The following is a 27,980-nucleotide window of genomic DNA, read 5'->3' as shown; positions in this document are numbered from 1 at the left end:
CCAAGAAAGCCACAGCCCACAAAATTTATTGCCCTAAACTGGAATGAACTTCAGCCTCAAAATATTAGGCTAAAAAAAAAAAAAAGGTTTTCTTATTTAGGAAAATGCTATAAAATGAAGAGAACCACCCAAGCAGCCTGACTGTCTTTACCATATCAATGTTATGTTGGTGGCATGAAAGAAATGAGAAAGTTCAATGTAGTTGTCACCTCTGTTACCAAATGTTACTGACTACTCTGTCACCTCACTGCCAGGGTCTCAGGCTACATCCAGAGGGGCTTGGACATAAGAAATGAGCAACAGCCCAACTCCTTGTGCATGTGCCAAATATCCATCATGCTCTGGTGGGGAGGGGTCATTGGTTTGTGGGTTTGGAGTGAAAAGGAAGCTGAAAGTATCTCACAAACTATCCCTGTAAAAATAGTTCAGCAATTAAGCACTGTCAGTCCTCACTCCATTCCTCTCAGCCCAAATCTTGCTACTAGAGAGTAAAATGAAGCAAAACTTAGAGCAGGTTCAACTCCATTTCCTTCAGTTCAGAAGACAAGTATGCCTTCAGGATTCACAATTTTTGATTCAGGAGATTTTGTCTGAGACTTATTTTGCATGAAATCAGCACTCACTATTTATTGTATTATATTTATGTATTTCTACTCCTGGCATGATCACAGGAGTATCTAGGGGTGATGTACTAAGCGGCTGCTATCCAGAACAACAGCTTTCAGGATTGTTTTGAAGGAGGAACACTAAACCTTCTGCTTGACAAACAAATGTGTCACAACAGGTCACAGAGATGCTTTGAACTAAGATATGACAAGTTAAAACCTAAACATACATCAAAAAATACAGAAATGAAAATCTTCTTTCTGCTTTTCAAACATAAACCCCCAGTGCATAACATTTTTTAAAAAAGCAGATACAAGTCCATCCTGTGCTCCTCCCTCCCCATCTTGAACTGCTTGTGGTGCAAGTCGAAAAACCCATATCCCTGTCAACTCTGTCAGCTTTCTGGCATGACACTGCAGAGTCCCTTGTACATTACAGGGACTGAAGGGACTGAATCGTCTTTGCATGCAGTCTGTGACTTTCAAACAGATAAAACGAACTTGCAATTTATTTGAATATACTTCTCCAGATCAGAGAAGCACCAAGCAGACACTCCTGAAGCTGTCATCAGTAGCTTGTTATTTTCTGTAAATTCCCTGTTTATTCAGTCCTTCTTTAATTTCTGGAAAAAAACCCAAACAAACAAACAACATCAACCCCCACCCCCCCCCAAAAAAAAACAAAAACAAAAAAAACAACCAAAAACCAAACCTGAAAAAACCCCCTCAAATCCCCAGACAATTCCTCCAAGACTGATGTACCTTTTAGCCACTTACCCACCAGAGTCTTGTGGATGCCTAAGTAATACATTCCTCTGGCAAAGAGCTGACGCGAAGATATTTGGACCCTTCCCAAACTGGTTTCAAGCTTGTCAGCACTGGTCTAAAACAACAGAGTCTCCAGAGAACCCAGACAACCTAAATCTTCCTAGGATTTTAACACACACCTGGGATGGTCAGGTCCCACTCCATGCAAGTACCACATTGACAAGGCAGTATCTTCAGGGGGTTACTGGCAATCACAGGCAATGGTAATGTTGTTCATGACCACTATTGGATTTTTAGGCACGATTATTATCAGCCTCATTACCTACTGAAAACCTGCTGTGCATTCAGCCATCAGCTTTCTGTTGGCAACTCTGGCCTTTTTGACCCTATGCAGTCCACCGGACCTTTGGGGCTCATTTCTGCCAAAACTCAGCTATGCTCTATTGATTATTTGTCTTGGAAGGGGTTGCCATCTGGATGATTAGCATGGACAATTTTTTAACCACTGTCTAGAGGTAGAACAAGCTGAACTCCCACCATGCAAAAGCCACAGCTGGTGTGTGGTGTATTTTTTTTTTTTTTTTTTTTTATGCTTTCTGCATTGCCTTTCCTCCACTGACTGGATGGATGGTTGGGGAAATGCAAACCAGGGCTCTCCAGGGTGTATTTCCTGCTGGCTGAACTAACGAAGCAATGCTTGCTCTGCTAACCTTTTTCATTTCTTTCAGCATCATCCTCCACTCCAAACTTTGCATCCTAAACACCTTCTGCAAGAGCATCCTAAGCACCCACCAACATGTCCACAGCCTTTGCTTCAGACAAAGGAACAAACTTGACCTGGTAAGACTGTAGAAACCTTGCCAAGTGAACATACACCTGAACTTCAAAACAAGAGCACTTCACTACAGTTCTTACTCTGTTTCTTGGATTTTTACTCTGCCAACTCCCCAGCTACACAGCTCGCAACCTGCAGCGTTACTGGTGCTGATGCTGCCTGGCTCAGGGCTTAGCCTATCCTCTAACGCCTGGGCACCAAGATGCTCCAAGAGGTTTAAGATAAGCTCAGGCATAAGACATCCAGGATTTTCTCTTCAAAGTGCCTGAATGAGGAAAAAAAATACAACTTATGCTTTTGCTGAGAGCCACCCAACCATCAAAGCAGCGGTTTCAGAGAAAGAGCTGAAAATCAGGGAAGAACAAGCCAAACTGCACAAATCTTGCTTCTGCATCTTTCTTTCTGACCACTCCATAAGTTTTTAATACACAAACTAAACTGGAGAACGAGCACGTTCCCATCTGTTATTTGGCTTTTAGACATCAAACAGAACCACAACAGTGCAATACCACTTGCACTACAAAACTGCTTGCAACTAAAACCAAGTTGACTGAATGGCATGTGGCTACTGCTCAGCAGTCTATGACATTGTTTTTTTATATAAACTTACTTTCAGCTAAAAAATGCAGCAACAAAAAGACAGGCAAAAATATTATTTGCACAAACTTGAAACAAGCAGCAGGTCCTGATGATTAATCTGCATATGCAAAGAGTCAAGTGATTTGTAGCACATGAGCAGCAAAGCATTTAGGTGACAGATTCTTTCGTACCAAAGTTTAACTACAGTTTCAGTGAGGTCTGCCTGTTTTACAGTTTGCCAGGACAACAGTCACACCTACAAACCGCATGTGAGACAGAAAGAGAGAGGGATGTAGCAGGCAAAGGACATACCACCCCCTCGGGATGCACAGGCTCATGGCAATACACAAATCTAGTGGTTACCACTTCTCCTCCTGCCTGGTTACTGCCACATTCTCTTAAATTCCTTCTAGTGATGGTTTTCAAGGCTGAGAGATGTTTCATACAATTTTCCCATTTCTCATTACCCAAAGGCCACCACTTGCCCACACTTTCTAGCCAGCATCCTCAGTACATTTTGGTTACGTACAGGATTCCCCTATATCATGGGCAAGGAAGATGCCGGGAGAAGAGACCCAGGCACAAGCAGAGCGGGGTTGGAGATCAGCTGAATTAGGTCACACCTACATGTCCTAAACACCAATTCCTCCCTCTTCTGTACTTGTCCTTTGCATTTCTCCTTCACTGCCTCCACCTGGAGGTAACATGGGTTTCCATGGCTTACCACAGCCTCCCTTTCCTGGGGTTCCCTCATCAGCGGGTCCTATAGTGCCATTGTGGTGGCCCTGGCCTCTTCTGCTGGAAGTAGGAAGAGGGTGACTCTCGGCCCTTTGGCCTGGAGGCTTGCCCTGAGCCAGGGCCATTACTCCTGAGCAGTGAGGAAGAAGATGAGGAACACCAGCTGCCTGCTGTAGAGTACATAAGCACCAGCCCCATTTGCAGACTGCAGGGATATAATAATCCCCTTTTCCTGGGGACACGGGCTAGGCTCTGGCAGTAACTTTGCTTTTGGTCTCCTGAGGTTGACTTAGGTATCCCTAGTAATAAAAATAAATACCATCCCTAATTTATTTTAAACTAAAGACTGTCCCAGTATAGAAGCTGCAGACTAAGCTCACTTTCTAGCTGGTTCCAGAGGTGACCCTGAAACAACATCTGCTTTTACTGCTCTCAACCACCAGCTGATGCTCCCAGATCAACACCATCCCTGTTTCAATGCCTTTCCCTCCAAACATTTTAGTACTTCTGTTTGTATTATTCCAGGATGTCCATGTACCTGTCACTGACCAGATCCCCCATGTAACCGCTAGCTGTAATCATGGAAGGGATCATTTTGGCTATACAGAGCCAGATCAAGATCTTCCAAAGCTGTAATGGTGGTAACCACTTTCACCTGAATCTGTAAAAACCCAGATTCAGTTAATGAAGATGTAACAAACAAAGTAAAACTCCTTCCCAAAAGTAAAATTCCCTAGTTCTTAAGAACACCTATTTATCTCCATTAACACCCTGCACTTGCTTAATTCACCCTTTTCATCTGACCACCTCTGTCAGTCACCCAGATGAATCCTCTATTTACCACTGAAGAATCTTTCTCCTTCACTTGGCCATCCACATCCCAAGGTTTATATGTTTAGGAATGAAGGACAGAAATGTAATTAAAAGATTTTTTTTAATTAAAAATCAACATATTTATACATTTGTACATTCAACATACTGCTGTATATGTTCACCAACATAGCCATTAAGTCAGAAAGTATTAACAGTACAGATTTCCATCTGAACAAATTTACCGCAGGGGAACTTCAGTTTTGTAATCAATCAGACATTACAGAACGTCATTAACTTCTTCTCCCTTTAAAAGTAGCAGCACATTTAATTATGACTGTTCACAAGGCATAAGCCCCAAAGTGTTGTACAGCAAGAGAAAAATTAATTAGTAGATACAGGCAACAGGAGGAGAGCTCACAATGGAAGTGCCTTAGTTGCTGCCTATTATAAACAGCAGGATGTTAATAGAACACTTAGAGCTACGCTGAATAGAGACTGCAGCAAATTGGGAAGAGCAATAAAATAAAAAGTTACTTGATACAATTGTATAAAATAGAATATTTTTTAATGACATTCAGGATAGGAGTCCTGCAAAGAACAGACACTGTTATAAAGATTCAGCAGGGTCAGGATAATGCTTGTGTGTTCAAACACGTAATAAAGTCTCAGAAAACATATGCACACTCCATCCCTACCACCACCTTTCCACAGTTTACATCATTAGAGTTTCATGTGGTTGAGGTAATAAAGTGACATTTTATTGAACAAAGACGTGCACGGGAGTCCACCCAGAACTCAACATTCACACCCATGGCAATTAAGTGCTAGAAGAGTGGTATTAATCAGGTAACAAAGGCTGGAAAGCTTGGGTGGGTTTTTGGGGTTTTTTTTTGATTGGGAGTGGGATGAGCAAAGAGAGAAGTTCCCATTGTAACCCCAACTCCTGTGCTCACCCAACACCTGAGCCACCACAGAACGGGCTGCCTGAAGAAGTCAGCTCATCGGTACCTGTGGTGCGCTGCTCTGTGCAGTAAAAACCAATTGCTTATTTTCTCCTGACCAAGATCAGTATCCTTGTAGTATTATCAATGTGATAACTTATCCCCACGGAAATGAAGATCTAACTGAAATTCTCTCTCATAAACATACAGACATTAATCTTTGACCAGAGTGCCAGATTCTGGGCAATTTTTTCTCATTAGTATTTTTCCTCTCTTTGTGACTTAAGAGAGGGGAAAAACTGTATCTGACGACATATGCGCATCATCGGTAATTTTTATGTGAGGAAGCATGTAGATATCAAAGAGCAGAAAAGGGTTTAACGAGTGATTTTTGTATGTATCGGCAGCTGTAATGGAGGATGTCTAAAAAAAAGTCAGAGCTGCAATATTTCTGTAATTAGAAGCTACATGCAAACAGTGCCTCAATATCTGCAAAAGCATCTCTGTGAGAGACTAATCTCATTTGTTATGTCCTGAATCACAGACACACTGTCACATAACAAGTGAAATCTGCACTACTGTTTTGGTTTTCATATATACAAAGTTGGAGCAGACTAGTTGCAGAAAAAAAAAAAGTGAGAAATTAATGACAAACACAAATAATTTAGCAAGAGCTAAATTAAGAAGAAATATCCTCTCTCCAAGGGCAGGTCTCAGACACCACATTCCTTAACTGGAGAGAAAAAAGTCTGCATCAAACAAACTCCCAGAACCCATTTAATGTCCGAACTAGAAAGATGGTCAAGAAAATAATCCTCTTTCCCGCCTCTCCTCCTGCATGTATCCAGTCAGCAATTAATAACCAGGTTATCACTCACTCCCTCCTTGCGGCTGCAGCAATACCAGAAGAACTTACCACAGTAGCAATGCTGTCCCATGACTTCAGGTACACAAAACAAGAATGAGCAAACTGACAGTGCCAAAATAAAAGGAGGAATGAACTCAGGTTCTCCAATGGGAAGTTCTCTTACCCAAGGGGTGTTGTAGTTGTCCTGCTTCAGGGAATTTGAATGTAGACCTTTCATAAATTTCCTGGTGATAAAGTAGAGAACACCATGCACCACTCTGACGTAGGCCGTCATCTCCTCTGGTCAAGTATGAGCCCAACTGCTCAAGCGTTGTACGCGCACTGGAAGAGCATCCTCCACTCACCACCTCCCTGCTGAGCTCTTGTTCTACCTCAGCCTCACACTGGTTTTTGGTTACTGTGGGACTTCCATATTAATTCAGCCAAAGGAGTTCTAGTGTAAACTTTCACAAAGAAACAGGTAACAATTTATGACTCAAATGTCAGTATTTTTCCAGTCCACATTTCTGAGGCTAAAAGAATTAGATCTCCCAACTTAAACTTTAATCATCCATAATTGCAAATATGCTACCTTGCATTACTCTGATTTCTGTATTTGTTCCATATGTACAATTATTGTTACTGCTGTATTTTAGCCAAAGTACAGATCTGAAAAAATATTGAATACTAATAAAGAATTGTTTAATCTTTTAGAGCCATACCTTTACATGCAATAACAATTAAGAACTTTCTTGTGGTCTGGAATGATATGATCTCTATTCCATTGCAACATTAGCTGACAAGACTAAGTTCCTCACTACCTGGCAGCTAGAACTAGTCTTAATCACAGAAAGTTGTATTTGTTTTAGTACCTCCTTATTAGATAGGAGCAAAGCATACTGAGGATGCTTGCAGCAAAAGAAAGTATTTTTTATTAATTGCATGCTACTGTATGCAAAAGGCTTATCAGATCTTTGTGAAATCACTTCCTCTCTATCAGCAAGCATTCTGAGGACAGGGGACTACAAATTTGTCTGTGTCATCATGGCCAGTTGTATACACAACGTCTGAAAATTGTGAATACGAGATACAGAAGAATCCGCTCATACCAGTGCAACACAGGAGAATCACTCATGCCAGAATTAAGCCAGAAATGCCCACATTTGTCTTTTTTGAAGGTGTCTTTCACCAAACATGGTGAAAGTGCTACAAAATTCCTTACTTTGATTTTTTTTTTTTTTTTAAAACTCAACACAACAGCTATACTTTTCTAATTTAAAACTCAGAAAAGAGAAAGATCCAAAGGTCTTTTGCTTCAAAGACAAAGAAATGGGTATTTTTCCCCCCCCTAGATGTAGCCTGGTTGCCCCTTACTGGAGGCAGCACTACATTTACAGGGCTGTTTCATAAGCCAGTCTTTCCCGTAACAGGAGATTGCTGCCGAGATGGCATCTAGAAGATACAACACATATATCCCATTTTGCTGAAAATCTCCACTCTGATTCGGAGAGCTGAAACAGGGAGCAGCCATACTCATTCAGCTGCATGCTGGTCAGTAAGCTTGGTATGCATCAGAGCTTTACAGAATTAAATAAATGCTTTGACTTTGAAATACTTAACTTTTATTTAAAGTTGTCATTTTTAAACATCTTTTGTGGGAAGCTGCTGCTTTTAAACTGGTTGCTTTAAAATGGTTAAATAGCAATGTGAATACTTATCAGGGCGGTTAAGAGTTTTTGTTGTGACTTGGAAAACTTTAGTTTACAGAATGTTTTGTATAATATAATAAATCCAGCACCCCTGTAGTGCACCTTTGTAGATTTCCTCTCAATTATACCTTCTTTCCATGATTTTGATTGCACAGTCATCCACAAGTCCCAAAATCTATTCTTGTGGAGTTCCAATCTGCCTGTTATGTTATAGCAAACATTTATCACATAACCTGTACACTTACGTATCAGCTACATCTTTATCCTCCAAAGAAACTCTAGAATGAGATAAGATCAAATTTATTCAACTGTATGTACAGTATATTTGCATATTAATAAATAAGTCAATATTAAAGTTAAGGTCTCTTCCCCATAAAAAAGTGACTCAAGCACAGCTGTGTGACTGAGGCTATCTGTTTCCACTCAGTTTATTCCAGTAACTGTAGGAGCAGAAACTTAACGGACAAGTGCTTACATTTAAATTCTACCTAGCTGGGGGAGGAAGGGGGGGAAGTACTAAAAAGTGCATCAAAAGCCAACAATTTGTAGAGCAAAAATCAAGTTCATAATGTGATCCTGGGGAAGAGAATCCAGCCCAAAAGAGGACAAGCTGCAGCAACAGTATAACCAACGCGCATTTCTGTCTTCAGAGTAAGTTGCATGATGCCAGTCTTGTCACGTAATGTTCCAAGAACTCCAACTCCATAGATGCCATCTCCACCTCTACAAATTTATCAACACCAGATTCAGTGCAAAGTGACATTTCTTAAAATAACTGTTTGCCTTGACTCCATAACATTCATCCTTATTGTGAAGAAAAGGCTCATTTTCTTTTACCTGTTTATTACTATATACACAGAAGAGCCTGTATTTGCACCTCTCCATTTCTGGTAGTGAATTTTCTATCTACATTCATTAGAAATCAAAAAGATAAGTGGTGATATTTCATATTTACTAGAAGTCTTCCCATTAACCCAAAGACTAGCTGTTCATTTTGATTTATACTTAAAGTAGCTGCACTTTGTTCTTTTTTATAAGTCATGGGAACCTGTGGGACCAGAACATATTTCAAGTCTGATTGCTGGAGCTGGAAGGGTGATGAGTCATGTTTGAATTCAGATGTCTGTTTGCAGCACAGTGTATGTGGACCATACCCCCGTTTGGGTATCTTACAAACACAGGCTCACAGAAAGGATTTTGGCACACCTGACAGACCTTTTTGTCCGAAAGAAGAATTGGGGTTCCTTTTTGCTTAACCTAAAGAGAGGGGAAAAAAAATCCAAGTGTGAATCTAGCAAGAAAGGGAAATTACGAGGCATGTAATTTCAACTGTACCAAATGGAGAAACCTGGCCAATGACAGAGGTAGGAGGAAAAGACAGTTTGAACTATCTAACTTTAATTCAATTTCCACATTCATACTCATTATTTTTCATGCTTCCTCTTAAGTACTGGGGTTTCTTGTTTAATAAAGAAAAGCACTCACATATTTAATGCAACTGCAAATCTGATGCAGCTTCCTAAACAGGGTCACAGAAAAACTCCACAGCAAATTGAGCACTGATGCGTTTTTATTCCAGACAGATTCTGTTGGATATAAGGTCATGAGAATTAAACAGATTTAAGAATCTGCTGGGAGCTTTTAGCAACACAGCTCTAGCTAGGAAAAGAAGAAAGCTTCACGAGTGAACTAACAAAAGCTATTAACAAGCTTAAATTAATACTTAGCGCTGGGTAAATTTTTTTGCAAATTCTGATAGGTCTCAAACCTAGTGAAAAACACTAACTCACATTTGTTAAAGTTTCTGCAAGAAATCTGTTAATCTGTAAATCCCAGATTCACTTTCATTCAGCCCAGAATTTCACCAAAGTTGTTCCTGTTTCAAGGCCCACACCTTCCCTTTTGTTTTACAGAGAAAGCATAAAATTAAGTTTGAATCTAGTGCTCATGGCATAAACCTAATAAATACAGTAAGTGAAATTGGCAAGGACACAAAGCCAACTTCGTCCTAATTCTTCAAACTTCTCCTGATTATGATATATCAAAGGACTTAATTGTAAAGCTTCAAAGTGCCTTTATTAAGGAAAAAAAACCAACCAAAACCAAACTCAACAACCTACCTTCTCATGTTTGTAGATTAAGTTTTCAGCTTTTGCTAACCCAAGTGCAGCCTGAGTCATTCTTTTTGTATGAATGCTTTGCCTCACTGCTCCAGCCAGGAACGGGGAGAGGAGCTGCACTGACCAGCTGTCAGGCACCAGCTGCAAAACTAGAGCTGCATCAAATTCAGCGGCGTGGTTATTCAGGAGATCCACAGCAGCCATGACTAATGCACAATCCGAAGTGCCTGGATTTAGATACACTGAGAGCAGCATATGGAAAAGCCTCCGCCTGTACTGCATGTCTCTGTTCTCAGAGTTCCATATACAGTATTCTTCAGCAGCATGGAAGTCCTTTAACTCATGGACAAGGATATGCAAAGCCTTCTCATGTTCTTCTAGTTTTCCATATAAAATTGCACTTTCCATATGAAGGTCCGTGCCCTGGATTTTGTCTGTTAAATGAGAAACAAGGCAATACTTGCTCAGTGGAGAAGACAACTCCCTCTCCAAGAGTCAGTGCAAACAAGCCCACAGAACTCAACTCCTGCTATTTTTGCAGAGGTGCAGGCAGCTATAAAGATGCTTTTAAGTACAAGAATGTCTAGATGTATGGAAACACATCTAACAGAAGAACACCACAAAACACAGGAAAAAGAAATCACTAAATAACAGGTGATAAATCAGTGTCACTGACATCTTTTAAATTCTAGCATGTCAGTCTTGCACATTTCTGGAAACAGCAACCATGTATGATAAACTGTAAGGTGACACTGTGCTATTTTTAACCTCTGCCTCCCCAGTATTATAGAAAATTACAAAATAAAGCCCATAAAAGACAATAAAGAAAAGGGAACCCTTAATCCAGCCTGTTTAAAGCTAAAATGTCAGTGACAGGCATAGGAAAGGGCAAGTTCACCTGCCATTTCAAAATAAAGTAGGAAGTCCTCTACATATTGTAAAGGTGATAAAGATTTGGCATAGGCCTCTAAAAAGTATGGAAATACAATGCTTTTGTCCCCAAAATATTTTGGTTATCAAGGAGGAACACACTAGCATGCACTGATCTCACTTTCATCTAAGATAAGAATTGGCCTGGAAGAAATCCTGTGTTTTGGAGATTTCAAGAGAATGGATGATGGATTTCAAGAGAATAATCCATCTTGTAACTCTTGCCCTTAAAAATTTGGTTAAAAATTAAAAGAGGAAAAAGGGCAAGAGTTTCAATGAATGTTATACTTGTACATTATCTGTCATATAATGTTTTGGTGGCTGGAAAGGCAAGGGGACACTAAACATGGGTAAATCATTTTAGTTGCTACTTAGCTATTTTTATTTCCACATCGATTGGATTTTTCCATCTAATTTCAGAAAAACATTTCACATCTTTCAGGACAATAACAAGCCATTTCTCTTTCATCCATTGTGCCAGCGGATGTCTGCTTAACAAATAATCTGACCATAAATTGAGAAGATAACTGTATGAAGATACCTTTTCTAGCTAGTTATGGTATTCTGTCTTTGGTGCCGGGGCAAATGTACCATTGTATCTCATGAGCTGTGGGAGATCAAAGACTACACTAACAGATCTGCTTTCTAAATTGAACTGTGTCTGTTAGAAACACAGATTGAAACCCTACCAACCAAACACACCTAGAAACCTCACATCTTTTAGCATTCTATCCTTATGAGGACTTTATTTTGTTTCCTGCTGGAAGTGACAGACAGCATTTATAATAGACAACATGCATCTTACCCAAAATAAAATGAATTCTATAAAGATCAGATTTCTGAAGAAGACTGCGTAGTTTCAACAGCAGTTCAGTTGTTTCTGTACAATTATCTGTGGTCACAGATTTTAGCTGAAGTACTGCCTCCAAGTACAAGACAGCTAGATGAGTATGGTACTTTTCTTTCTACAATGAAAAGAACAATAGATTGGTTTTGATGAATATTTACTTAATTACATAGAAATGTGCTTTTAATGAATTTATTTAATTCTGATTAATTAGAAAGTCTTTTGTTCATACAGATAGACAACTTATTCACACCAGCTTCACAAAATACACTATGCCTACAGTATGGGATTCTCTATTTCATTAATATAGATATTTCCAAAATGTAGATGTGAAACATCTTATTCCTAAACCTCTCTTCACCTTAAACAAACAACTCTATCAATAGCTTTTCTTGTGCAAAAATTATTTCCTTTCAAAAGTTCACCTAATGAAAGTCAATGCAGTAAAGCAGATCTCTCTCCTTTGCATACAAGTATGACCTCCACTGTGTCTTCTTTTGTTTCCCTTGTAAAAGGAGTAATTTTGATCTAATTCATTCTTCCTCATATTCAGGCATGTTTCTTTGACCTTTTCTATTTCTGCAATAGAATTTGAGAAAGCCACCAGAGGCAGACAAGCATTCTGAAGGCAGAGTGCTTTTTGTGTTATCCACTACCCAACATTCATCAAAACATGTTGATGATTTGACTGCTCGAAACATTCTCACTAAAGCATTCATAGTAGTTTAGTACTTTCTAAAGACCAAATCAACTTACATCCCAGCATTTGCGATAGCGACAGAGGGAAACCATTGATCCAGCACATGTATCTGAAGAATGTAAATTAGTGAACTGGGCATCAGTTCTGCTGAGTTCTTTCAATGTTCATTTCCTTGCTTTATTTGCAGGTTAAAGTAACTTCTGCACTTAAAATGTCTCATGCCCAAGTACCATAATGTTTGGCTGTTTCTGTATCATGCTTAAAAACTGAAAGGCAGAATACTCTGCCACTTATGACTTCTGAACACATCTTTTGGATATTTGACATCTAGAGTGGTTTGGAATTCTAGAGTGAGAGGTGCATGGTTTCATTCTATCATTAATTGCTCAAATCTCTCCAGAAGAACAGAATAAAACATATCTTCTAGTGGAAGGTGTCCCTGCTCATGGTAGGGGGGTTGGAACTAGATGATTTTTAAGGTCCCTTCCAATCCAAACCATTCTATGATACCTACTTGCAAAATACCTAATTAGCAATTTTAGTATATGGCTTCCACAGTGCAATAGGATTAGCAGTTGCTCAAACATTTTCCTATGATCTTACCAGATGGAGATTTAAGCCTTATGGGTGAAACAGAAAAGTATGCAATAATCAGATGTAAAAAAACCCCCACCTTTTAAGGGAGGTAAGCAACTGTCTTGCCATCTTAAGAGTTGAAAAGCTCAAAATATTGCAGATATCCGCTCCTTATCTTGTACTTTCATCTTAAAACTATTCCTTCCCTTCTCTGAGTACATCTGAAAGCCTTCAAATCATGCTTATTTCTTCTAAACTTTGGCTTGTTTCAGAGTTGTTCATCATAGTCCGCATTCTATATCCCATGCCTGTTTTTAGTATCTTGTAGGACTCACCTCTATTTTTCTTTCCAATACTAGATGTTCTAGATATTTAACACGTGCTTTAGGATATTTGTTAAGGCAACTGATGATATCGTCCGGATTAATGTTATTTTTCTCCTGTTCTTCCAAAGGCCTTTTTGTGAAAATCTGTATGCCAACCTAGAAAGAGTTAACTGCATTTAGGAACTCAGTGGCAACCTTTTTATTTTAAATACTTCTTTAATAGCACTATCAGATGAGTTAGTACATTATTCAGTACATAAACAACACAAAACCCTGCACGACACCACCAAGATTACACTACTCAGTGCTTATAACGATGTCACTCACTCCTATCTCCATAACCTCAATTTGTAGTCTCTATACTGCCCAGCCCATAAACCTTGCGTTGGGTACAACCTCCACCAGCCACGAAAAGTATTGAACAGATTTGTATAACAGCAGAACAAGAGACTGTAGCCTTTGCAGCAAGAAAGCTGGTCAGTTAGAGATCAAAATGTTTACAGTCTCGTCAAATGTGATGTTACATACAGAGCCAGAGACTTCTGTAATAACCAAAACAAAAGTTTAGAAATCTGTCACTGCATGTAATAACTGAGCTTTAAATTAATAAAAATTATGCAGTAACAAGTTCTAACAGCACAGACTGCCTGATACAATATCAAGCATCCCATTTAACAGCACACCACACTAACAGATATACTTTTTTTAAAAAAAAAAATTTTGGTGGATTAAATTATTTCTTGTTGCAATGAGGTTTTGTCTTGAATGAAGGATATTTATTCCACATCCTACTGTACACAGACATCACCCATTCCTAGAATCCTTTTAAAAAAGAAACAGAAGCAACAGTTAACCTGACAGGTGATTTTTTTTAATTTTTATTTTTTTAAGATCTGAAAGTTATCTTGCTTGATATGAAGAAAATCAAAAGACATTCTCCTATATTTTTCATTGCACAGAATGACTTAAACTTTGCAAAAGAAAAAGAGAGGCAATTATCACTAGCACTTGCTAACAGAGGGAGTTAGAAGAATTGAGAAACCTGGAAGTTTTCTTCTCTTGATCACTATTTAACTGGCATTAAATATTCTGAAAAAAATGGCCCAGTTAGCTATCAAGATGGAGTAATGTTAATGGCCACCCAAACACCACTGCAGGGAAATACTTTATGACATCCTGTGAAAAGTACACCAATCACAAACCTCTTCATTTTTTTCTAAAACCCATTCAGAGTATTTCCACACTAGATCTTGGTCTGAGCAGAATGTGAGGAAGTCTACTATATATTCATAGAGATCTGAACGTGTAGAATCTTCAATGTCTCCATCAACTATTTTCACCCATAACTGGAACAAAACACACAAAGGTTAAAGTGCTTAAAACACGTACTAGCTCTTCCAACTCGAAATTTACGCGAGCTACTACAACACTTAATATTAGCTACCGGTACTTGAGGAATTAAGAAGAGCTCCCAAGAACACCAATTGCAAAGGACCTCACCAGTCACCACATTCAAGCCTCCTCTCCACGACAGGCTTTACTTGCACCTGCCATATTCAACTAATTCAGACCCCCATACCATGTGGGTTCTCATCTCAAAAAGCCACACAGTAAACCAAACTAAACTACTTCAGGTATTGGATGTGGTCCAAGACATTTATTCATTGATCAAAAACATATTAATTTTTCTAGATGAAGTTTTGAAGACAGAAATGACAAAATTATTTAGTCTGCAGCCTACAGATCACTGCTGGTCTTAGTGACATCAGAAGGGTGGTGCCCAAAGAGACTACTAACCCAGCTGAAACCCACAGATCTTGCAGAATGTGTTCGCTGTCCATCATCAGATAAAGAAATAAGCTCTCAGTTGCTGTCAGTGTCTGCCATCAGATAACAATACTGCTTTGCTGTGTGTGTACAGACTAATCAGCACAGGATATGTTCCTGAAGTCCCTGAAACTTCTTTTTAATTGATATCTTGATCATTTTAGCGCTTCTGTCCATCTTTTAAGAGTAGGCATCTTCAGTAAGCTCTTCAGTTTTTCATATCTAGCATATTAATTTATTCAAGGAGTCTTAGCATTAAGTTTCTTTTATATATACACATCACTGCTTTTGAAAAAGATAACTTAACACCTCAGATTTTTATCTCAGAGGTAAACTGGTATTTTGGAATGGTTTACAGCTTACAGTAAAAGCTTTATTCTAACCTGAAGCGCTGCAGCATCCTGACCATTGTAGTGATACAGGAGACCAAGGGCAAAGTACCTGTATAGAAAGAGAAAATATTAAAATCACTAGATATTTCCTACCAATTTCATTGTTGTTTGATTAACACAGAATACAACAGATAATTGCTTACAGCGACATGTACATGGCTGTGTCTACACTTGCACAAGTATCTGTAGGCTCTTTTTCAGAATCAAAGGAGAGTAGTTCTGTCCTAGAAATGTGTCTGTGTCTCCTGTCTTTGGGGTAGTTTCTAGTTACTAGCTCTAACTCAGACAAAGTATATATCAAATTAGAGATGATTCTCATGCTGTTCTTTGACATTTATATACAGACTTAACACACAGCTCCAAATAATAAATACTCCTCCAATAGCTAATCACATATCATTAAATAAAATTTTTATGATGCTTTTACTTAAAACTCTTTTTACTATCAGAAACTTTTTTTTTTTACTGCAACACAAAATCAAGTCAGGCGAGGATGAGCTTGGTACAGTGCCATTCCTGAGGGTTTTTTGTGTACTGTAATAAAAACACAGCTAAAGTTCTGTAAGGGCTGTTCTCATGGAATGATGTTCTACCCATTCACATTTGCAGAAGTTTGCCATGCAAACCATACTTACAAAAGGAATTAATAAAACACCTGAAATAAATGAAACTACCCTAAACCTAATCAAAGACTCCTCCTCACCACTGTAGTTGCTACTACTGCACCATGCAGTTTAAAGATTAAAGAAATTACATTCAAGAGAGAGACACTACCTACTAATGGACTTTTTATTTTATACATTTACTATCTAGTGTTTCCTGCTAAATGACAGTCAATCCTCCACCTGATAACATTTCCAATTTGAAGTCATCTGCAGTCACCTTAAGCAACCTCCTTCTGGTGAATCAGTGAGAGCACAGGAAGTATGCAATTCAAAAGTAAGATCTCTCTCCCTGAATAAGCAACTACAATTTTAAAGCCACCAGCTGGTTAACAGCTTCCACCTGAAGTAGTGCATGATTTAAGGCATTTTTTCATTCTGTCTGAGTACCACTACTGTGTCCATTTAACTCTCACACTGCCACAAGGGCAAACACTTTTTTTTTTTTTTTACCCCCTAGATATGTACCAATCTTTTATTTTTGTGTTGGACACAAACTTTGATGGAAAACTCTGTATTTTCCAGCACAAGACAGAATGCATTTCCTTTACCTCAGACTGTCAATTAATATCTTTTCAGCAACATTTTTAAATGCTGACAAGTCAGGCCAAGTTATCTTTGGACCTGAAAGCACAGAAACTATGAGGATTTGAACATGCTGCCCTAGAAGCCAGTAGCATTTAAGACAATTTTCCCTCTGGTCTCAAAGGTGCACTCACTTTTTGTGTTTTTCCAGCCAGGCAGCACTATCTGTTAAAAGACAAAAGTTCTCTGAAACCAGCAGATCCAGCAGGCTTTCATGATTTGCCTCTGCATACAGCTTGAGCAAAGCTGTGTCAATATCTTCCTTGTAGCCATTGGCAACCTCAGTGCTGCGGACTTCATTCAAGTAACTCATGAGGAATCGTTTGCATCTTGTCATCTTCTCCTGGTCCCCTTGGGTCAGCTGGTTTAGGTCCGCGTACTCGTGCAGAGGGGGATGAGACCGTATAAATGAAGAGGAAGTAGGCAACAGGAAGGGGTAGAGAGAGATCAGCTCCCGGACATCAAGCTGGCCGCTTCTGCAATTACAGTGTCAAACTAGATGAAGCAAAAAGAAAGAAAAAGTATACATAGGCACAAAAAAATAACATACTGGGAGTGTGTGCTCACAGACACTTAGAGTCAGGACACTAACACATTGTCAGGTTCTGAAAGTTACTGCCTTCTACACTGAAGAAGATATATTCAGAACAAATCTGGAATTTTTTTTTTGCTATTTCTATCCAAACTTCTTTATCATTCTTTTTCCTTTTCTAGGGATTGAAAGCTCTGAGAATTCAGAGACTGGACAGCCTTTTGCTTTTGACATCCCACAGTTGCTCTGTGGCATATACAAAAATCAGCTGAATAGCCTTAGTGCACTTCCTAGAACTGTCCTAAGCTTCATCCATACTTCATGGGAGCTAGTCTTATGATGGAGGAAAAAAAAAAAAAATATTGAGAAAGTGAACTTTTTCAGGCAAGCCACAAAGACTTTGCAAGTGTAATTCTGTAGAAAACAGCAACTTCCTGTAGAAAACTTTGAATAGCAAGTTTTTCTGATTTGTACACAGAGCTCCTACTGCCTAAAAAACACCTCTACACCAGAAAGGCCAGCCTCTAACCAAGAGTAAAGCTTTCACATCTACATTGCAGGTTTCCCCACCTGAAATTTCCTTTTAATCTCTCTTTTCAGACTTTATATTTGGTTTTGAAATTCTCAGATCTACATTATGGTGGAACTCACAACCCAATGAGGATTTGTTTTTTTTTTTTTTTAAGGGGCAGAATAACCCAGTAGCAAGTTCTGTCAGTGGCATAACCTGATGGTTCAAAAAGCATTCGGGCTTTCAGCATGAACCCGTTACAGTAAACTATCTGCAGCTTTGGCTAGTCCAACTACTCATGAAAGTTTAAGATCTGAGGACCACCATATAAAATATTACTTGAGATGTATTACACTAGAAAATAAACCCTATTTAATGGAAGAAAAGATTCTTTTCCTCTACAAGGTTCTTCACTGATTTCCTTTAGAACAAAAGCTAACCCACAACTTGAATAACACCAAAAGGCTACTCAAAATAAGTGCAGAGCAAGGAATCCTGATAAATCTGCAGAAATTCAAGTATAAACATTTGTTCCCTTGCTGACTATGCTGCCAAGTATTTGGAGATGGCCTAAGCTTGAGATGGAGACTATGACCACGGAGATGGATGAAGTTAAAAATGCTATATTTAACATGCCACTGTTAACAAAGTTCCAAAACATTTTCCACCTTCTGTATCCTTTCACCTTACCATTCAACTTTTCCTAGATGAAGAAATAGTCAGCTACTTCATCTCTGAACTTCACAAATTTTGGTCTTAATGACTGTCTGTTTCCAAAAGGAGAATCAAAACCAGCTTCCACTCAGGCTTGCCCAAACCCTGGGCTGTGAATCACCAGTGGTTCTCTCAGCAGGTCTGACTCAAGCTCACGTTATACAGTTTTGCTCTCGCCACAGCAATGGTAATCAGTAATCAAGCAGAGTCCTTAAAAGCACAGTATCATCCAGAACCAACTTCTTCAGAAAAATACCAAACACTAAACAATGACCCCACTGCCATGAATGGTTACAATTCCTCTCAAGGCTTATGGCTCTTGGGACCTGTGGATGTCTTGTAGCTCTTTCCACTACATTTGGGGAAAACAGTTTAGGAGCAGCTACAAAGGACCTTATCTCTCCTGAAAACCACATTTGAGTCTTCAGCTTTCAGCACCTCACGTTTCGCCAACGGTAGCTGGCAACTTATCAAAAAGTAGAAGACAGGCTCTTAAGTCAAGCTGTCAATGTTAAAAGGCAACTTCCCTTTGAGTAATTCTGAGTTAGTTCTTTTTGGGCTTCACACAAACAACACAACAGGTAGAATCCACAAGTTTTCAGGAAACTTAAGTCAAATTCAGACTCTTGAATTTACAGATATCAGAAATAACAAAGAAGCCTACAAGATTTAGCTGTTTTGCCTAGATACCATCAGCTGTAATAGAGGCTTTTACCCTTGAGTCTCATTTAAGACGTAAATCTCACACTGAGTCCTACTACTTATGTCTCCAGGTATAAGTACCATGGATTTTTTAACCTTTCCAGTGTAGAAGAGACTTTAGCTACAAGTCTCTCTACAGCCTTTCCCAGGTGAGACAAGACTGTGAAAAGAGTGAACAATTTGATGTTTTAAAAAGAATATCAAAGTTTGTAAAAGTTCCAGTATCTGGTGTGTCAGTTTGTAAGCAACATCTAACCAGTGGAAAGGACATAACCAAACACACTGGAGAGAAATGGTTTCACTGTGACAGCTACCAACACCTCAGCAAGACATCTAGAATTCAGCAAATGGCCTACTAAACATCACTGTTTGGTCTAACTGTGTGTGAGCCTCCAACGACAGCGACATGCAATGGAAAAAGTTTACAAAAATCACAAGTATATAACACAACCAGAATTCTGTTAGTGCTTATAATAGAATTTGTCAGACCAAAGAAGCTCCACTGTGACAGCTCACTCAGTTTAATGTTAAGTTCTCCCTTTGTTGAACTATTTGAGTTTCAATAAAGTTACCACTTCCCTCCTTTTTGTCAACCTTCTTCAGTACTCAGAAGTATCGGTATAACCAAAAGGACCTTAGCAGGAAAGGATTCCTCTTAAAAGCTTCAGTATTTTGGAACTACAAAGTAAAGCATAAGATGTAACTGTATCTTGACAAGGTTACCCAAGAAGGATTCTTGATGCGAGAAAATGAGACCTTCAGTTCAACATAATAATTTCCCCTGCTAGTCTGTAACTGACATATTTTTCTGAGGAGCGAGACAACTTCACTTCATATTTGGCCAGAAGTCGGCCCATGTCACACCAAATTCTTGAAGGTACTGCTGCTACTCTCTTTCACTGCTAGATCTATCTTTTCTGAGAGAGGTACCAAGTTTCCCTTTGGCATTTTAAGACTGAAGTTATTTGTAACATTAGCCTGAAACATCTGCAGACCAACACATGGGTATGGGAGGAACTGTTTGCACAGACTGCCATTATCTTTTCCATTTTTCCTCTGAACATCAGTAAGTTTAAAATGAAGAAGACTGAGTGCATATCGGGACATAACCAGATATTAATTTAACTGGTGTGTTCACCAGGGCTGAAAAATCAGTGAACCTGGATTCCATAAGGACGGCTTCAGAGTCAATGAAATACTCTGAATAACTTACATACAGCTGGCCAGAAGGAAAGTACAGAAAACATATCTTTGCTTTCTCCCTCCAGCAGACTTCAGCAATTCATGAATAGCTGTTCTGCTTTGGAGTTGCAGCTTTTAGAGGAAGAGAACACCCTGAGAAGCTGACACAGCTCCAAAATTCATGCCTGGACAGCACGTTTTCTCATGAAGTGTGTTTCTTTCTACGGAGGAGCTCCCGCAATCCTGTTCGTTAAAGCTCATTTGTCAGATGGACTGGTAGTTGGATGGAGGCTGCGTAGTTGATCTTGGCTCCTTCCACAAGGTGCCAGAGCTCCCTGCAGGACACATTTCCCCCTTTTCACTACTTTTAAAAGATCCTTGGGCCACCACCAGCAAGGCAGGGCCCACAGATTAGACCCCACAGGGAATTATTGCCAGGCAGGGTGGAATAAAGTGATAGAAAAAACGGTGAAGAGTCAGCCACTTTTCTTAAAAAGAAAGACACTTTTTTACACTTTTTTCTTAAAAAAAATGAAAAAAAAAAAAAAAAAAAAAAAAAACAAAAAAAAAACAAAAAAAAAACAAAAAAAAAACAAGGCAATGTTCATGCACAGGTTCAGGAATAAAGCCTTGACCTTAATGAGCATAAAGTAAATATCTCCACACACACAACACTCAGATTACAGGATTACAGCTTTATGTATGTTAGCTTACCAAAAAACCAGTTGCATTAACTCTTCAGTTATAAAGTTGTTTCAATGTTACTCTGTTTTTACCCCCAACAAAACCATTTTAGCACAGTGAACTCATACCTGCATCACAAAACATTCAAGTGACTTGAGTTTTTCAAACCAAGAACATCAATGTCTTATTTAAAGATAAATTAATAAATTTCTTGTCACACAATTACCTGAAGAGTTCTTTTGCTTCAAGGAACTGAAGCTGTGCAAACTGTATAAAACCTGCTTGCTGCAGGATTCGTTTGTACATTACCTATGAAAGAGAAGGGGGGGAAAAAGGTTTATTATGTCTGTAAGGAGTTATTTACATAGTGCTAGTCACTAGTGCAATAACTACCTGAAGGTCATGAACACATGGCCTTCAACCAGAACGGTCAAGTTACATGCAAAACAAAGCCTTGATCCTCTATATTTTAAATTGTATGTACCTAAATACACTGAACCTGCTGTCCAGACTCAGTTTCTTACACAGAAGTGTGTGAACACAACACTGTTCGCAAGTACATACTAAAAGCAAAGTCAACAAATAGCAAGTTTCAAGTTTTCTTATTCAAATTATTACTTATCTGATATCAGTCTGACTTGCCTCACGTTTTTGCTCATGGTATTTGCAGACATAAAAGCCAATGGTCATCTTTGAAGTTCCCCATGATTTAGGAGGCACCAAAAAAAGATTTGAACACCAGGGTGGTCCCAACTTGACCACACACGGCCAACTTTCTCCCCGTCCCACCTCACTCCTCCTGAAACCTTGCTGGTGCTTCTCACAGTCTCATCCCCAGCTGAAGACCATATTTCTGACAGGTTTTTGGTGGTGGTGGTGGGTTTTGGTTTGGTTTTGTGTGTGTGTGTGGGTATTTTTTTAAATAAAAATACTTCCAAAGCAGTTCAACTTATCTGATATGCAGTACATTACGTAATGCACGTAAAACTATGTTTAAAAAGAGAAGCACAAGTAAATCATATTAAGAGCTATGTGTTATGAAGTTTTACTGTTAATGCTGTGTTTAGACAGAAAAAGTTTACAAGAAGTTCACTAGAAAAAGAACACAAAACTCCCTCAGATGCTAGGTATTTATTTAACCTGAATGGTCAATTAGTCACCATGAGATTAAATGAAACCCTCGGGCCCATAATATTTCCAACGGCAAAAGACAATTACTAAAAGCAAGGAACCCAAACTGAGCTGCAAAGTCCCCTCCACACCCGGCCTGGCTGCCCTGAGGGCTGGGCAGAGTGTTCACAGGGAATGGTCAATTAGTCACTACAAAACTCCCTCAGATGCTAGGTATTTATTTAACCTGAATGGTCAATTAGTCACCATGAGATTAAATGAAACCCTCGGGCCCATAATATTTCCAACAGCAAAAGACAATTACTAAAAGCAAGGAACCCAAACTGTGCTCTGCAAACCACCCACCGTTTGTGAGAACACTCCTATTTTGCAAACACACCTGGCTACACCCACAGTCCCCCAGTTTTTCCCCTTCAACTTTCTCACGAATATGCAGCTTTGTGATGTTTAACAGTGTACATGAATGCTGTTATTAATAACAGACTCCCATTTTCAACAAAAACACCCAGAGAAACAGTAATACATTAGAAAAGTATTCCAGGCAGGAATTGCTAGCGAGTGCCAGGCCTCAAGTAGGGTAGACTGATATTCTAATTGGTGATTTTTCACCTTGATTACAGATTGTGGGTTTACCTAGAAAAAAGCTTGGCTTAAGTTCATTTACTCTCTGCATGCTTTACTAATGAATTATCTTAAGGAAATAATCTTGATCATTAGCAAGCCATTAAAACCTACTAATTTGTAATGTTCTGGGACTCTTCTTGCCTCCCCAGTGTGGGGGACAGAAGAGGAAACAGAGGGAAATGCCACCTGGCACACCTTTTCAGACAAAAGTAACAATATAAAAATAAAAGAACAATACTTCAGGACATCTTTATATTAATTAATGTTACTGTGCTTTACATCCAAGTGTACTAATTCAAAATATAGTTAACTAAAGCTAAAATGGAATTTAATTACAGTAACAGAGTAAAACTATCTCAGGTGATTCGTTCACAAAATATAAAAGGTATTTTGGATTTACAACTGTATTATTACATCAATAAATGGTAAGCTGTGAACTGATGAATACCTGTCTGGTCACATTCTTAAGGAAACTGGTAAAGGATTTCAATCTGCAGCTATCTGCATCTTGTGGCATCGGAAAAGCTTCAAAATCTGGCCTCAGATTATCCAGGGAGGGTTGAAATACATTTATCACCCTGTTAACTAGCATCAAAAGTAGGTGGTGTTAGGTTTTTTGTTGTGGGGTTTTTTTTTGGTTTTTTGAAGTCTGTTTTCCATCTCTGCCATGGAGTGACCTCTAATATTTACCTATTTAGTAAATTAGGGTATTGGAATTAAGTTTGAAATGATCCAAGACACTGAAAATACTGCTTTAATTGTAGAGCTTAGTCTGTACAGCAATCTTTTCCACTAGAAGTTGAGAAGAGCTCGTTGACAGTGTAAGTACAGGCCCAAGGAATCAGTTTTAAATTTGAACTGATTCAGTGTTATTCACTTTCATTTAAATGTTTAAATCTTCACTTGTCCCTTAAAGCCACAGAACAAAAGAGCTGTACAATGTCTACAGACAGACACTTTCCCAACTTTTTAAAGATGCAGTGATGGGATAGGGAGTATCCAGGTTGATTTTTAGCCAACAAGACAAACATTAGACATCAAGATGTTCTGTGGTAAAGATTATGGAAACAACAGACCAGACTGACGGTGGAAAATTCAATATTCTCCTTCTCACAGGTTTTTAAAAACAGGCTGGACTTATATGCCAACCACATACAGTTAACTTTTATTTATGACAGAAAGAACATCTTGAGTTCTTCCAAACCCATTTGTCAGCATACCACAATAAGCTACTTTTAAAAAGGTACCAAGTCACAGCCCGTCAAAATTCAACACATTGTTTATTCCTCTATAATTTTTGAAGAACAACCATAGGACTTGAAGTGCTTTAGGCAAATTCTATATTGTTGATTGAATTAACATTAAAACGTAGCTACATGAAATAAGATTTGTATTAATTTGTATCTGAAAAAGTGCTAGAAAACAGAAAGATGATTGCTGAAGCTGCAATAACTATAGTGAAGCCTTAATTCTCTCCACTACTAGAAAAATCCTTTCTAAAATGGTCAGAATTACCAACTAGATTGCCAAAATGTTTTTTTCTAAAAAGTCACTTGGGCTTTCGATCAGGTTTAGGTGTAGTTCATTAAGTTTTTTTGAAACTAATGTTACTTGGAAAAAAAGAAAAAAGAAAAAAGAAAAAAGAAAAAAAGAGAGATACCTATGCAAGATGTGTGTCAATCTAACCAAGGTCTTCACTACCATCAACCATGATTTCTGCAAACTTCAGTTGTCCTGAAAAATTAATAAGTAGTATTCAGTCATTTCATGGTAGCATGGTAGAAAGGCCTTTGTATTCTTCTTCCAAAAATTATATTCAGCAAAGCTGTCTCTTTGCAATACTTTTGCTTAGCATCTTTTACCTAGCAGTAATTCTTGATGCTCAAAGACAAAGGAATTTTCACCTGATAGGGCAGAGATAAATTTGCAGTCTGCAGGGAATGCAGGTTAAATAACGGGTTAGAGCTACTAATGCATGACCTGCTTCTTTCCAATACCTAAATAGGGGCTGTACAGGTAATTCTTAGAGTACAGTACTTCACTGTTTCAGTCCCACTATCATTCTGCATTCCCAGTGTATATAGATATTTATGCTGATATAAAGAGAGAGAGCATGCACCTGTGGATGAATGCAATGACAACACAGCATTGAACCGCGGGGAAAAACCCCACATTGTCAAGAACTGCCCTGCAATGCCTTGGCTGGGTTCAATTCACACCTAAGATGGCAACAGCCATTGCAAACTGCACAAATTAGAGGAGCATGAGGAAAAGGGAACACTATGCTACATGTACCAGACAATTACAATCACTCTTCTGTATGGATAAGTTACAGTGGTTGCATCAAGTGCCTTAATGCCAAATCTATGCATTCCTTCCCACTGCTCATACAAAATGGCAAAATAAGGCCTTTAAAGTGTCAGCTACTCAGGAATCAGTAAACTTTGCAAAATAGATATCAGAACATAACTGTTAGAAGATACCTACTATCTATCTAATACCTGTTATCTGAAGATATCTCTTAGACAGGAGTTAGAAAGGAGTGACTATGTGATCAGTTAAAGTATGCCAAAGAAATGTTGCAAACGACCTATGTAAGGCAGGTTACTTGGTTGAACTCCATCAGTTTTATATTACGTGAGGCTACAGTAAAATAAAGTCTGATGTGCTTGTAACAAACCTGTAATGACAGCATTAAGTATCAGAAGCACATCAGAAAGCAAACTCAACATGTTGTATTTCCAACTACAGATAAACTCTGAAAAACTCGACTGACGTCTCAACAACTAAGTTGAGTCATTTTAATACAAGTCAGTGAGAGACTTTAGTATCAGTTTGCAAATAACAGCCCAGAACTAGAACAGTTCCGCTTAAACTTGAGAAGAAACTTCTTTACGGTGAGGGTAACAGAGCACTGGAACAGGCTGCCCAGGGAGGTTGTGGAGTCTCCTTCTCTGGAGACATTCAAGACCCGCCTGGACGCCTTCCTGTGTAATTTCGTTTAAGTTCCTGCTTTGGCAGAGAGATGGGACTAGATGATCTTTCGAGGTCCCTTCCAATCCCCAACATTCTGTGATTCTGTGCTTGCAAGTTTTCTGTTTTTCAGCTGTAGCACTGACTCACAAGTAACTGAACACCCTTAAAAGCACCTTAAGTTCGAAAGAACTTGCAATATTCTTGGAAACAGTAACTTCAGGAAGACAGACACTGTGCACATAAGATACATGTGAACAGAAAGTAACTTATCCTAAAGACAGAAAAATTCTGACTGCAAGAAAACTTAGAAGGACTGAGATACTACATAATTTATTTTAGATAATGAATTGCAATTACATCCTGCAGCAAAAGACAGAAAGGCATCTCCCACACTAAATCTACATAAACTGGAAAGAAATAACTGGAGAAATAGGGGTCATCATACATAAGAGACATCGATCAGATCATGCATCCTGTCCTCACAGCAGGATTTCAGTTAGGTTCTTTAAACAGATTGCAAAGGGAAAGTTGGAAGTGAAGATGCAAAGCGAAACATGCTGGGCACTGAACTCTGTATTTGCCTAAATATTTTTCAGCTGCAGGTACTTCCAGGTAGTTGTACCTTAGCAAAAGGATGGAAATACGTTTCTGGCCAAGCTTTTTACTTTCAGCAGCCTCCCAGCTGGTCGTTCAATAGAGGAGTTAAAGATCAAAATGAAAGCTGAAACAAATGTCATTTAATTTAACGACTGCTTTTCAAGGGCTCTGACCAAAATTTAAACAAGGAATTAGAAAATTTTTGAAATAAAAAAAAGAATTAAAAAATCCTGACAGACTGAATCATTTTGGACCACTGCAATGCTGCAATTTCCACAGTCATATTCCAAACTTTACATCTTCCTAATAAACCAAAAGTAGTGCAACAAATACTATTTTAATAGCAACAAAATGCTCCAAAGTGTATTAAAAAAACAAATGAGATTTTCTGGAGGTTACAGATCAAATTTTGCTTTTACAAAAGGAAAGAAACCAACTTAAATATTCATTCACCTACTTGGTGAGTAGAGATTTCATGCTATTTTTTCCAAGTTTCAGTCTCTACATGACAAATAGGAACAAATACAGTAGAATACGTATTGTAATATAAACCAGAAGCAGAAGGAAATTAGTACAAATCCCTAATCAACACTCTAATCAGAGTTACTAAGGTACCTTGCCACAAAAAAATCTTAAATATTAAGCTACACACCAGTACAAATACTACTTGTATGAGTTTGAAAGTAGGACGTATTTACTTCAGATCTCCTATCACTTAACTTTGAAGTTTTACTACTGTGGAGTTTAAGATATAGATGTTGTGGCTGCCCCCTCCCTGGAAGTGTTCAAGGCCAGGTTGGATGAGACTTTCAGCAACCTGATCTAGTGGAAGGTGTCCCTGCTGATGGCAGGGGGATTGGAACTAGATGATCTTTAAGGTTCCTTCCAACCCAAACCCTTCTATGATATGGTGAGAATCTCCGATAAAAACAAGTAAAACCTAGAAATTCTGATTTGAAATAAAGTGGACTTTTTTAAACAGCAATAGCAAATAATAACTGAACCTAGCACTACGGAAGCATCAGTGGATTTTCTGACACTAGTTTTTCAGTTTTGTTTTCAATTTTTTTCAAGTTACACACTTGAAAAAAATCAACACCAAAACCTCAGCAGAACAGCAGCATTCAACCCCGCCGATGTCACAGCCTTTACAAGCACAAACTAATTCAGCAGCAGGTCTATTTCCTCAGGCTGAAATCATAAAAGGCATTAAATTTTGCTTCAGTGTAAATTCCTCCCCCACCCTCTCTAGTCACTTGACCATTGGTATACATGGCCCCACTGTGAAATTTATATTTCCATGAAAATCAAAGGAAGGACAGACCTGAAATTTCTCTTTTGGAATATTCCTTCGAGCTCCTTTTGCTAGAACAAGGGCTTCTTCCACTCTGTGGCTAGCTAGAAGATCCTGAATCTGTTTTTCCAAAGGTAGTGGCACCAAGATATACACACCCTTATTAGTAGCAACAATCACCTTTCCTGGACAGAGCAAATAGATATATTCAGTTTACATTCTCTATAGGACCC

At 38.6% G+C, this 27,980-nt stretch overlaps 2 protein-coding genes across 2 annotated transcripts in view; one reads left to right on the top strand and one right to left on the bottom strand.

The window, feature by feature from the left end:
* The first annotated feature begins 1,633 nt into the window (after positions 1–1,633).
* On the top strand, positions 1,634–2,361 carry LOC104526004 (high-affinity lysophosphatidic acid receptor). The gene is given in 3 exon segments (XM_029085278.1): positions 1,634–1,770; positions 1,772–2,270; positions 2,272–2,361. Coding segments are annotated over 3 exon segments (726 nt in total).
* A 6,542-nt stretch (positions 2,362–8,903) lies between these two features.
* TGFBRAP1 (transforming growth factor beta receptor associated protein 1) overlaps positions 8,904–27,980 on the bottom strand; it is a 30,179-nt gene continuing 11,102 nt past the window's right edge. The window contains exons 3-11 of the mRNA XM_010169320.1: positions 27,778–27,932; positions 21,352–21,434; positions 16,935–17,276; positions 15,545–15,602; positions 14,537–14,680; positions 13,344–13,490; positions 11,691–11,850; positions 9,956–10,389; positions 8,904–9,092 (exon numbers count right to left, since the gene is read on the bottom strand). Coding sequence (XP_010167622.1) covers positions 8,904–9,092; positions 9,956–10,389; positions 11,691–11,850; positions 13,344–13,490; positions 14,537–14,680; positions 15,545–15,602; positions 16,935–17,276; positions 21,352–21,434; positions 27,778–27,932 — 1,712 coding nt within the window. The remainder of the gene's footprint in view (positions 9,093–9,955; positions 10,390–11,690; positions 11,851–13,343; positions 13,491–14,536; positions 14,681–15,544; positions 15,603–16,934; positions 17,277–21,351; positions 21,435–27,777; positions 27,933–27,980) is intronic.

This window comes from Antrostomus carolinensis, unplaced genomic scaffold (assembly GCF_000700745.2).
Source record: "Antrostomus carolinensis isolate BGI_N321 unplaced genomic scaffold, ASM70074v2 scaffold6076, whole genome shotgun sequence".
NCBI classification, from domain to species: Eukaryota; Metazoa; Chordata; class Aves; order Caprimulgiformes; family Caprimulgidae; genus Antrostomus; species Antrostomus carolinensis.
Note: the sequence above shows the minus strand (reverse complement) of the source record. Positions and strands in the feature narration are given on the sequence as shown.